Source organism: Alosa sapidissima, chromosome 1 (assembly GCF_018492685.1).
Source record: "Alosa sapidissima isolate fAloSap1 chromosome 1, fAloSap1.pri, whole genome shotgun sequence".
Classification (NCBI taxonomy): Eukaryota; Metazoa; Chordata; class Actinopteri; order Clupeiformes; family Clupeidae; genus Alosa; species Alosa sapidissima.
In genome coordinates, this window is record NC_055957.1 from 42069956 (window position 1) to 42082833 (window position 12878).

Below are 12878 nucleotides of genomic sequence, written 5' to 3' on the forward strand. Positions count from 1 at the left end.
GGAAAAACAGAAAAGACGGGGCCAAAGCGGCCAGAAAAAAAGAGCAAATTCAGGCACCAGTGCATTTATTAGCACCTCTCTGGCAGGCTGCCGCAGTAGCGTCCACAGTGCTATTTCCAGGTGAGAAAGCCTGTCGCGTGGAGAAGCAGGGGCCTCGGAGTTATTCTGGGCTCCTGTCAGGAGAGCAACAGCCGCAGTCTCACCGGAGACACGGAAAAGTAACTTCAGCCCAGCTTCAGATAGATACTCTCAGGCCTACATGCTCTACACATCTGACTCGCTGATTTCTGAGGATAAAACAATCCCTGTGTAAAGAGAACAACCCCCGCTCGCTCCTGACTAGACACCCAGCCAGTGATTAGTACACGCCCACACTACCGTGCATATCTCAGTCCCAGACCGCATGATGGCACTCCCAGGGAAATATGGATGATGTCATTTGCTGGCAGGAAGTTGTCTGCTGGTCTGGGATGACATAATTTCAGAGCTTTCAACTTTCAGCCAATGTCTCAACAAGCCAGGGGTGAAACCATGACACCAGCTTCTGAATTACACATTACTTTTAACAGGACAAAAATCAGCTGGAGAGATATGAGCACTGCTGTGTTCAAGGTAGCCAGGGGACATTATCCGCAGCACGAACAACCTTGGCCCTTATTTAGGCTACACTGTCCACCAAAGCCTCGTCATGCTGTCTTTCAACACTGTAATAACAGACAGCGAAACTGGGACAGACAGTTTCTGATCAGGTAATCAGGTCATGTGTGCCTGTGATTGAGGACACTGGTCATCTGTGACTGAGCGGCTCTTTCACTGACCAGACCGCCTGGTAAATCTCTCCCAGCCATGGGTGTGACCTTTTGTTTGGACTCCAAATGCAAATAAAGGCCAGGGTAGCCTAATGGCACGGTGTGGGGAACATAGCAAAACGGACTGAGAGGAGTGACTCCCCGAGACAAAACAGACAAGAGGCCAAAACCAACAAACACAAAAAACACTCACAAAAACCACCATGATACAACACATCCAGCAAAGAAGACAAATCAGGGCAACCCCAGTGGCAGTGCAAATACCCAGAAGAGGCTCGGGGGACCAAAACAAATCCCACATCAGCTTGGCGCTTGACCTCAAACCAAATCTTAAAATTAAAACGTTGCATATCTCAAACACTGGAATCACCCAGCCAGACCGGATGACTGTTCTAAAACCACCCTGGCCACCCTCTCCTCCCTTGCCAGTGCGAGTAATGAATATTACACTTCAAATAACTTCAGCCCAACTCTTACACACACACGGGAAATATTTGCAGCTGTCCGTGTGGCGTGGGCCTGAAAACAATGGGATGTGTGTGTCAGAGAGAGAGAGAGAGAGAGAGAGAGAGAGAGAGAGAGAGAGAGAGAGAGAGAGAGAGAGAGAGAGAGAGAGAGAGAGAGAGAGAGAGAGAGAGAGAGAGAGAGGGGGGGGCAGTTGTCCTTGAAAACACAGACACAGCAGTGAGTTTCGTCGATGGCTACTGAAACTGTTTTCCCCACCCGCCTTCCACCTTTTCCTCCCAGAGCAAACACACTCACACTGACAAAAAGGCAGGAAAACACACACACACACACACACACACTCTCTCTCTCTCTCTCCCTATGACACGCATTCCAGCTGAAACTGTGGCATGTCAGATCCTGTCTCAGCTGCTCTGAATGGCTGAGGGATCCACCCCTTTCCCGTACAGCCTCTCTCCCTCTCATCTCTTTAAGACCTCGCTCTCTCTTTCTCTCTCTCACACACTCTTAAACCTGCTCTCCTTTACTCCCCTCCACCTCTATGAAAGGTGAGTCAGCCCGCATTGTCTCTGAGTAACTGACTGGTTGAATCTGATGATGTGATGACTGTGTGAGTGAAAAAGAGACACACACACACACATATATAATTTCTCACACACACCTGCAACCAGTCATGAGTCATGACCCCACATTTCAACACCAGCTTAGCCATTTAAGGCGAGACACGGCAGGTGAAAACATCGTTTTTTCATGCACTGGTCAATTTCGAGATTTTGAGCTAGTATGTTACCTTAGCATGTATTCCATCACACTACTACAACAAAAAAAGTATTATTTATTATATTGTGTCTGCTCGCGCCTGTATATTTCTCCTAAATTCAGCAAAAGTTAGCATTACAACCTTGCATGCACTCCCGCGACCATGGTCCAAAACATATCATGTGTACTACCGAAAGCTCTGTTTTTCCTGTATCACGCTATGTGATCCATATATGGACACTTCGCACAACCAATCGCGAAAGTTCAAAGGCGAGTCTAGGCTGAGAACGGAATCTCATTGGCTGTTTTTCAAGGCTGTTTTCTCAAAATGAGTTTCCTCTCCCACTCTGAGTACGAAAACTCCACTTCAGAAGCACATACATACACCAAACTTTCTAGACCTATGCCTAACTATATGTAGAAGATTTTTAGAGGGGTTTGTTGATATATTATTCCTAGCCTGACTTACATGACATTTTATGCCTAAAAACATGGCAAAAATCGATTTTTTAGGGCTATTGACATCATTTTCTGATTTACAGGATAACAAAAGTAGATATTCCTAAATCCCTCTGTAAATGTTTCCCCATCTAACATCTGAACACAATGAAAACAATTTTGAACCTGGCCGTATCCAATGCTCAGGTTTCGTGCCTTAAAATGTATGCCAATTAGCGCATATTTAATTAGATAATGCCTAATTTGCATATGTAAACATTAAATTACAGAAAACTTGTAATACATTTTTTTGTCATATTAATGTAAGTAATCAACTGGGGAAGTTTCATAGTGATATCTGCTTGTTAATTGGGTTAATTTTACCCTATTCACCTGTAGTGTCTTGCCTTAAGGAATTATGGCAAAAGATGACACTGGTGCTGTGTAAAGCTATGGTTCCTGACCATTCAAGCCTGTTTCTAGTTTTACCTATTAAGGCTAAAGCTGGCGTACAGAGACATGTAAACTGATCCTGAGACTGCTGCAATACCAGTACTGCTAAGAGCAATGAAATGGTCGATGTTTGAACAGCCTATCAAAAATGAAAAGGTCAGCATAACAGGTCTTTGTGCCCGTCACTAGAAATGGCTGCTCAAGGGGGGGGGGGGGGGGGGGTAGAAGAAAACACTCATCTGTTGCTCATCCATGCTAGATCAATACATGAAGTGGGGGGAGGGGGGGGGGGTGCAAAGCAGACCAGCCCACACAAGACAAGTGGGGAACACCTGCTGAACCAGGGTGCTTGTGCAATCATTATCCAGCTTATGACGGACGGACAGACAGAAACATGGGCATTATCCCTAAGCAGCAGAGAGCACCCGGAGTAATTCAATTTGCCTGAACACTTAATCATGTGTCTCCTAATGGCGCTGGCATTAGATTGCTAAGCCACTTAGCGGCCCGGTGCCGAAACACCTAGCATAGCCACACGGCGTCAGTGCTAGCAGCACAGACATGACAATGCGAGTGCAGGGGCTGAGGGCAGTTGACATATGCTTCCTTCCCACACAATTAGTGGACGTGGAGGAAGCCCCCACGTTGCAGTGCATACCACAACACACAGCTGTAACAGCCACTCAGCGAGGGCCAGCAGCACTCACATTCATAACCAGCTGATATGGCTGAAGGCAGCTGCCCCAGACTGCAGGACTCCTCTGGCTGCAGGCAGAACACAGAGGACCTGTATGAAGCCCCGCTGAAAATCAGGAACTCTGAGCCTTCCGCACAGGTGCAGCAAAAGATGGCAAACAGGCAGGCACACAGATGAGGCGGGTACGGTACAGCACACATATACCCATACACCACACAGACGCATGAAATATGCACTACACCCTAGTTGTCCTGGCCAGACCATAATAGTGGACAGAGCTAAAATGCTGGTCTAGCTGGCCCAGATCATGGTTCTGCTGACTCAAGGCAAATTTGAATGAGAGGAGCCAAACCGTTAGCCTTGGCGTGGCTCCAGACTAACGCCTCCCTGAACTTTGGAACACAAACTTCCAACGCTCCTCAGCAGACACTCAGTCAGGCACTCAGTCACCCAAACACATTTGCCCCTGTCCCTCACACACTAGTCATGTTAACTACAGAGAGAATACAGCTGTGGAACCCCCAGTCATGTTTGGGCGAGTAAGAGTTCACTGGAGGTGTGTTCATGCATGTGACTTGGTCGGTCATGCTTTGGCCATAACTGACGCAGCAAAGCCAGCTAACGGAAATGCAGGAGTTGTAGCTTGTAAAGGTAAAGTCTGACCAGGAAGTAATGACTGTCCTCTCAGCTGTGTCATCGGGATGAGACAACCAACACAAAGCCGAAAGCTGAATTTTGAACACAAACGATGAGGTAACCAGAGAGAGTTCAGAGGTGAACGCTTCCATTCTCTAAACCTCTCCGTCTCTTTTCAAACCAAACAACTCCCTTCCGTGTAGGACGGACACACCCTTCTCGTAACTATAAACCTCTCATTACAGCGGTTCAAAAATGATACGTCTGCTTGAACGGGCAGCGCAGCGTACCAACGCGTTACTTTTAATGATATCATAAGTTCTATATAGGTTCAAGACTTGCACCACTGAAGTCCGTCTTGTCCTCATTGCATTACTTTTTTGGTGTAGCCTACGTGTGTGTGGTTGGGGGGGGGGGGTGACATGTAAAAACTCGCCCTTGCTCTCTATAGAAAACCTAGGTCAAAGGAGACACGCCCGCAGGACATGTGGAATGCACAAAAATCCCAACCATGTCTGACTGTTGTTCTGAGAGAAACAGCTTAATTTCACGGATTCAGACAGACGAGTCAGTCGCTCTGGTACAAATTAAACCTTTCACCAAGCATAGAAAGAAGCTGTGCATTTGCCATCCTTTTGCCGTCTGTCCCAAGTTGTTTTCTACTTGCAGGTGAATTGTGTGTAAATGTTATGGGGGACACGGCGGACGCTGCCGAGTGCTTCCATTTAAAAACACAGAACCACGCCTGCCCCTTCCCCCACCCACCCACCCACACCCCTTCAACAAATACCCACTCAACAGGTTTCTGCCCTGCTTTCCTGACTACTACCCAGTTGATCCAAAACAAGGAGACGTCGAGTTTCACTTTACATTTCAATTAAAACCTGAAATTGTCTGAAAAATACATGTTCATTGCAAAGCGAACTCATGTATCATATTCATCCCCGTTAAATAATGCTTCTTATATCCACAAAAACAATCTCAGTATATACCAAACACGGCATGTAGCTGGGTTGGCTAACCAACTTACTACCAAGTTATTATGTCAACAACTACCATCACTCATCCAATGATCACAAACACGTCGTTACTTTGTACCACAAGGCAAACACCCAACACGATCTATTTAGCTTATGTAGTGGGTTACCTGTTGAAGACCTCCACTGCACAAGTTACATTTTGAACCAATACAGACGCGCACTTCCGTGAACACAGGTGTTCACAGGCTTTGACCTCGCCTCGATTTTGTTCGACAGCGTAAGCCAGCCGGTGAACGAGCGGGAGAGTGTATGGGTGTTCAGTAAACAACTTTGATGTAAAATTACTTTTTAGAAAGTTACAATTCTACAACGTATTATACGTTGTTCAGATCACCAAGTAGCCTATTCGCCCTCTTTAGAGCAAAACTCGGACAACAAAAATAGTATGAAGTACTAGCACACACTAATGTCTGACCGTTCTAGCTCTCGCTACCATAATGGGTAACATAAGATGGATATACCTGGTAAACGTTAACTCGGCAACAAGAGATTAACGTTAAAATAAAAATCAGAAAATGCTATGATGGACCCGTTTCAGATGATGGAAAATGTACACACGTCGGTAACAGAGTGTTGCCAGTTTCAATGGTTTATAACAAACTGATACCATGAACTAAAACGTAACACTTTCTATGCAGCGTTAGCGATAACGTCGCTGGTAATTTGTCGTAATGAGACGAATCATTGATTTTGACTAAGCTATGGTACGACAACCTTAAACTTATTACATCCAGACTATTACGTACATGTGGCATTCTTAAAAGAATAGAAGTATAATGTTCGTTTACATGGACATACACACAATAATATATCGTAAACGTTAGGGCTATAAGAGTACGTTGGACCCAGGCATAATGCTATCTGCTAGCAATCTAAAGTATGCGTTGCGGTAACCACTTGCTAGCTATCCTTGGTTAGCTAACGTTAGCCAAAGAGCTAGCTAGCGACAAGCCAACCAACTTCATCGTATGCATGCCAGCAGAATTAAATTTACGACTAGAAAGTTAGCGGCAAAGTAGCGTTAACATGTAAATCAAACAAAAAATACACACACATAACTACATTTCAGTGTCCAAATAAGTCTACCTTTGTCTTTTTGTGCAAGTCCGGAGTGTGGTTCGGGTCTCGGCCTATCGAAACAGGCTGCTATTGCCAGATACTGATTTCCAAGCGGTAGGAAGTGATTGTAATTCCAAACGTTGCTGAACGAAATTAGGGCGTTATAGCCCCTTCGTTCATTCACTGTTTCAGCGCGAATCCTTCCAAATCCTTCTCAATTATACAACACGTTGCGCCCATAAAAGGTCTCACAGAAATCGAATATCAATGAACATGAACTTTTGTACTGGTTTTAAAACCCACCTTCCTAGCTATCTTCCTCGCCTTGTTCACTTCTCTTCCCTCTTCGTCGCGACTCCTCCTGTTCTGTCTCCTCCCCTACTTGGAAAAACCACACACTAGTGGCCACTACCGTAATATCAGAAAGCACGCGCCTCCTTCAGTTTTACACATATACCCACATTTCTTTTTGTCCTCATTTTTATTTGCCTGTTACCAAGTTTGTACACCTGCTGTCAGTGGCCAAGGGTAAATTAAAAAAACTCACATGATGTGCAGGGACATTTAAAAGAAATCCATTACCATAAAAAGTCATTACTGTTGCACACAGTGTGTGTCACACCAACACATTCGGCTCATAAAATGTCTCTAGTCACACTATCACAATATTGTGTGGGCTAATAGACATTTTCTTGAAAATGTCCCTCTAGCCTATGTGATTGTAGCCCAACTGCCATCAGTCGCTTTTCAGAAAACACCATGACTTTCACCTTGAATGGAAAAGACTGCTGCTGTATCAAAGTCATGGAAATTACCACATTTGAGCTTGACCTGAGAGTCAAAATCAGTGACAAAACAGTCATTCCAAACGAACTGTTACACATGCCCTCAGTTAAGGAAGATGCTATGAGACCTGTCACAGATGCTGGCCTATAGAACAAACCTCATCAGCACCGGGACAGGGCCTAACCAGCTTGAGTTAGCAGCCTCTACTGTATACTATTTGTCTGACCAATTAATTAATATCACTGAGAATTGTATAAGCATAAGAAAGTATATATACTCTTTTGATCCCTGAATTAGTGAAACACACTCAGCACACACTTATCCCGACGCAGTGAGCTGCCTGCAACAACAGCGGCGCTCGGGGAGGAGTGAGGGGCTAGGTGCCTTGCTCAAGGGCACTTCAGCCGTGCCTGGTCAGGGTTCGAACCGGCAACCCTCCGGTAACAAGTCCGAAGCGCTAACCAGTAGGCCACGGCTGCCCCTTGTACCATGCAATAACAGGAAGAGCGAGCCCAAATAGTTTAAAAACGCTCATCTTGAAATAGTCATGATTCGCACATTTCAGAGCTCAGAGATGTCTTCAATAACTAATCATCTTAGTATCAGCATTGCATTGGACATTAGGGTTTATTGAACAGGCCAGTGGTTCTCAACCATTGTGCTATGATGTGAAGTGTGGAATTTTGTGGAACCCGAAGAGTTTTAAAAAGGCATCATAAAGTGGTTTAAAAAGTAACCTAGGCTGCATATCTATTTTGCAGCTCAGTCAGCATCATGTAAGCATAAGCCTATTGCTGTGGTCTCGGCTCATGAACACAGAAAAAATATGGGCATGAGAATGAACACACTTGTTATAGCCTGGAGATCAATAAAGTATCTATCTATCTATCTATCTATCTATCTATCTATAATAATGTGTGTGTAGCCTAATATAATTCATAATCAGTAGTCATAAGTCAGTGTGCCTTGGCATTTTGGTTTGACTTTTGGTGTGCCTTGATGCAACGGGCTATAATGCAAAGATAATTTACTATGAAAACAAAAATGATCTACAATACCATAAAACAAAATTAGCAAAACAGCCTAATAGGTTAATGCTCTATTTTTTGCATGTGTTGACCATTGATCTTATCAGCCCAATTTGAGGTTCGGGAGCTCAACGAGCAGGGTTGGGTAGTAACGGATTACATGTAATCTGGATTACGTAATCAGATTACAAAAATCAAGTAACTATAATCAGCCCAGATTACAATAAAATGTATAATCAGATTACGTGTAATCAGATTACAGTTACATTGTTGGGGATTAGCTGATTACATTTTATCATGCAAATAATGCAACTTTTTTAGGATAGCCTATTAATTTGACAAGCAGTTCATTCGGATGTTCACTTTTTAGACTTTTTTAAGATATAGTTAAGAACAAAATTATTCATACCCCTGGCAAATATTGATTTTCTCATACCCTTTTTAAAAAATCACTGGACACATCTTTATTTACCACCACAGCTCTCAAAATGGTTCATATACCCACTAAGCCTCTTCATGTCTCCACAATGATTGTAGACTGCACCTTTTAAGCAGCAATCTGGGTTTTGAGGCAGGAACGATTATTTGCCATCACTTTGGCCTTGTGCTCACTTTTTTGACGGATTGAGGTCCGCTCTAAAATGTTGATATTGTTCTCTGTTAACCATTTCTTGCCTTGTTTGGCTGTATGTTTTGGATCATTGTGTGATTTAATGTTCAAATGCTACCTTTTGGGACAGCCATGGCCTACTGGTTAGGGCTTCGGCCTTTGGGCTTGCCGGTTCGACTTCACTAATTCACGGATTGGGATAAATGCAGAGACCAAATGTCCCTCACAGGATCAAAAGATATACTTACTAACTTACATACTATTGGGGCAGGTCTCTTGGCACACTGCCTGATCTTTTCCTCCTAATGTAGCCTCTTGTTTTAGTGTTACTGTTTACTTTGAGAAAGTCACCAGGTCCCCCTGGTTGAAAAATAATAAATCCCAAAATATCCCAAAATAATACATTTCTCACCCCCACAATTGAAATGGACATGGTGTCATTTGGGTTTAATGCTTTCCTTTTTTATGCCAATCTCAGGCCATGTCCCTGGGTCAAAAAAAATCCAGCGAAAGCTAAATTCTTTGTCCAGGTGTGCCCTTATAAAGGTTAAGCGGAGTTGTGCATGTTTGGAGAAGAGCAGAGAAAAATAGAATGAGAATTCTTTCATCAATTCTGTGGTGGTGTCTTTTACTTAATGGGCATATTTATTGAAGTAATCTAAAAGTAATCCTAAAGTAATTAGATTACGTTACATTTTTTTGGTAATCCAACTGATTACGTTACTGATTACAAAAATTGGCATGTAATTTGTAGTCAGTAATGGATTACATTTCAAAGTAATCTGACCCAACCCTGTCAACGAGTTAGGTGACACAACTTGCCTTGAAATGTTTATAATTTCTGATAAGTCTGGCCAATATTTAGTTATTCAAATCATATATTAAAATGTCATACTTGTTAACTGTATAGGTGCATTGCCTTTCTAAACAAACCCTCATAATATTCTGTGAAAATGGTTGGGCCAAATGATTTGTGTAGCATGCAAAATCAGTTGATATGAGCTGCCATCTGAGACTAAACCGTTCAAATATGAATCAAACAGGCTACCCGAGTAAGGCTATTGTTTTACAGACTGAGGAAGTAATTTGTTTAACGGACTATAGCTTTTCAACTCAACACAGAAGCGGTGGGGTGAGATTGACTATGGCCGCTCTGCCTCTACCATGCCACCCCACATCGAGGGACAGTTGCTGGATACATTAGCCTCTGCACAATCTGTTCTGGTCTTTTGTAAGCCTTAATGTCTAGTATTTGCTGATATACCAAGAATTTGCAAAGCTTCTTTATATTGTACCTCTTTATAGTGCTGACATACAATAATTCACTTCTAAAATAGTTTGAAGAACTCTTCAATGATGATGTATTAGTACAGTGATATTACTTTTTAAAGTATAAAACCCACATTTTATTTTTATTTTTTATTATGTTATTATTGTTGAATGGTGGCCTAGGGGATGTACTGTCAGCCATAGCTTGACCCCACATGAGTTTTGTAAATTCAGAGATGCAAACACATCCAGCCACTTTTGGGGAGAAGATTTGCAACCCACAGCAGGATAGGCTACTGGATAGGCCTACCTGTTAAAAACATGCACATACAAATGTTATATGTGTGTTACCTGCTTCCCTCCAAGTATGAGGCACTTGAGTATTGGAATTTTGCAATAGGCTTACTGCAGCTGCCTGGCTAATGCAACCAGTTACATTTCTGGAAATCATCCATAGGCTGCCTTTTGCTATTTAACTGGTTTTGGTTCAATGCATGACGTGACGGGGCCTAGACCAGACCTAGGACCTAGACCATGTCAAATCCCATTCGCCCCCTCTTCTCTGGTATTTACGGCACATGCGTAATAGTTCGTCTGTGCTGTTCATTCGGTTACGCATCATACTGTATCGTACCGCTGGATGGACGAGCTCTCTCAGTTTTTGCTACTTAAATAAGACGTGGAGCCATTCAGCGGCCTATCTCTAACATATTTCTATCTGATTTTGTCTCCGAAAATTCTAAATTCCCATCTGTTTAGTCTATTACAGACATAATGCTAGAGCTAGAGCTTTTCTACAATCAGTTGTCCTCCATCATGGAGGTTCTGGTGAGATCCGCTATAGCAGACATTGGCAAACTAATGGAGGACTATACAGCTTCGCTTTTAGAAACATCCCGATGTCAGAGTAAAAGTGAAGCTGTGAAGCCGTGCACATCTATACTGTCAGATCAGGGGGATACAGGAACACCTCGAAAGGAATGTACTGTTCTTGGTCAAAGACTTAAGGATAACATAAACTGCAGAAGTGACAGTGATCAGGTGGCAGCTCAACTCGATGGTGGACATAGTAAGTTTTACTCGGGAGGTCACACATAAACATATGGTTGCTGGTTCTCTCATACCAAGCTATTAAGAATTAAGAATAACTCATCAGGTTTCTCACTCCATGCTCATTCTCCAGAAAACAAACAGAAGGATTACCCTGAACAGACCACTTTGCATCAGGACTGCAGAGTGTGGAATGACCAGCAATCTTCACAAGAAAACTATCCACAGCAAGAGATATATGTCAAAGAACATGTAAGCACTATCCCTGTCTCTGTGAAGGTTTTTATGTTGCAGTTAATTACAGTAGCCATATGCAACTTACTTGTATGCCTACTGATACACAGAACACTCCCTGTCTAGGTAAGACACAAGTGATCAATGAGTGAACTGTGTGTTTTTGTGTATACATGTAGACCCATTTAACCCTGAAAGAAGAGCACAGAGAGCCTTTGTCATGCCAGATTAAAGAAGAGATGCAATTGAACCCAGTTCCTGGGTCAGAAGAGGGCAGGAGTGAAGGTAAGGATTAATGTAGTAATTATTTAATATTTAAATGTAAATATAGCCTGATGTTTAAATCAGTAATTGTTTTGGCACAGGTTCAGTAGCACAGGTAGTTGAAGAGTTGCAGGTTTTTGAAGTTTCATGCTGTTAAATTAGTCCTATTGGGATAATGGTACCTCTGGTGATATCACTTTCTAATGTTATCTTATGTTCTTACTTTATCTACTATGCAGAGCAACATCAGGTGTGCAGCATAAAGATGGAGAGGCCAAGTACCTGTATTCAAAACTCACCAGCAGGGGACAGCATAGAGCCATATGGTCTCTTACTCACACAACATCACCTGAGTCCACTGCAGTCTATCCACCAGATGGAGACAGAGAGTCAAGGTCCTAACCCAGATTTGGCTACATTGGAACCAGACTTGTATATCGGTACCCTGGGTAGCACCTTGCCAGACCACTTCCCTCACCGCCTATCCTACTCCGACCATCCCCCAAATTACCCTCCCCTACCTACAGACCTTCATGTCTCTGGTGAGAGAGCAGCTCCAGGGCTTGGAGTCCCCGCTGGCCATGGTAGTGAAGTGGCAGTGGCACAGAAGCCAAGAAAATCATCCATGCTTGAGCGCTTCGCGTGTAAATACTGTGGACAGGGCTTTGCCTACCTCAGCCAACTGAAGCGGCACATGCCCAAGCACACCAAAGAGCGACCGTTCTGTTGCAGTCTCTGCGGCTTTCGCTTCACCCGGATGAGCCACCTGAAGAGGCACGAGAGGGCCCACACAGGTGACCGCCCGTATGCCTGCGAGGTGTGCGGCCGCAGCTTCATCCGCAAGAGCCACTTGGACCAGCATCTCAAAACACATCGTAGAACAGCACTGCAGTATTGTACACAATAGTGCATTGGCATGGAGACGAAAACTGTGTTGATGTGAGATGGAATTTTGAGTATTTACTGATGTGGAGAAAAAGATGTGCTGTAGTAGACCAATGAATAAACCTTTACGTCAAAACTAATGAATGAATGTTGTTTTGTATCGTTTTCTAAACTCATCTCATCACCACCAGTAGTGATACATGTTTGCCACACACAAAGAATAGAGTATCTTTAATGGTCATTGTCACAGTACAACAAAAGTTAAGTGCCATCCTTAGTGCAAAGACTAATACTAAAAACAACAAATAAGATTAAGAGAAGAAACACATAAGACATCAATCACAGATCCACATTCAGTATTGCACAGAGCCCCAATTACAGAGACCTTCACCTGTT

General features: G+C 43.3%; 2 protein-coding genes across 10 annotated transcripts in view; one reads left to right on the top strand and one right to left on the bottom strand.

Annotated features, from left to right (window-relative positions):
* ctnnd1 (catenin (cadherin-associated protein), delta 1) overlaps positions 1–6772 on the bottom strand; it is a 29025-nt gene extending 22253 nt beyond the window's left edge. For 2 of the 7 annotated variants that reach the window (XM_042087766.1, XM_042087730.1), the window contains exon 1: positions 6384–6710. The gene's annotated coding sequence lies outside the window, so the exon portion shown is untranslated. Of the gene's footprint in view, positions 1–5404; positions 5428–6383 lie in introns of those variants that run through there. The other 5 variants (XM_042087749.1, XM_042087756.1, XM_042087775.1 and 2 more) reach the window with 4 other exon arrangements.
* Positions 1598–12603, top strand: LOC121706237 (zinc finger protein 768-like). Of its 3 annotated transcripts, none has more exons than XM_042087811.1 (4): positions 1598–1822; positions 11233–11351; positions 11513–11618; positions 11837–12603. In XM_042087811.1, exons 1-4 carry the CDS (start codon positions 1816–1818, stop codon positions 12502–12504), a joined length of 900 nt encoding a protein of 299 aa, XP_041943745.1. In that variant the 5' UTR covers positions 1598–1815; the 3' UTR covers positions 12505–12603. The 3 variants fall into 3 exon arrangements, with proteins under 3 accessions (XP_041943745.1, XP_041943737.1, XP_041943729.1); XM_042087803.1 differs by lacking the exon at positions 1598–1822 and adding an exon at positions 10648–11118; XM_042087795.1 differs by lacking the exon at positions 1598–1822 and adding an exon at positions 10649–11118 and having other exon boundaries at positions 11206–11351.
* The last annotated feature ends 275 nt before the right edge of the window (positions 12604–12878 follow it).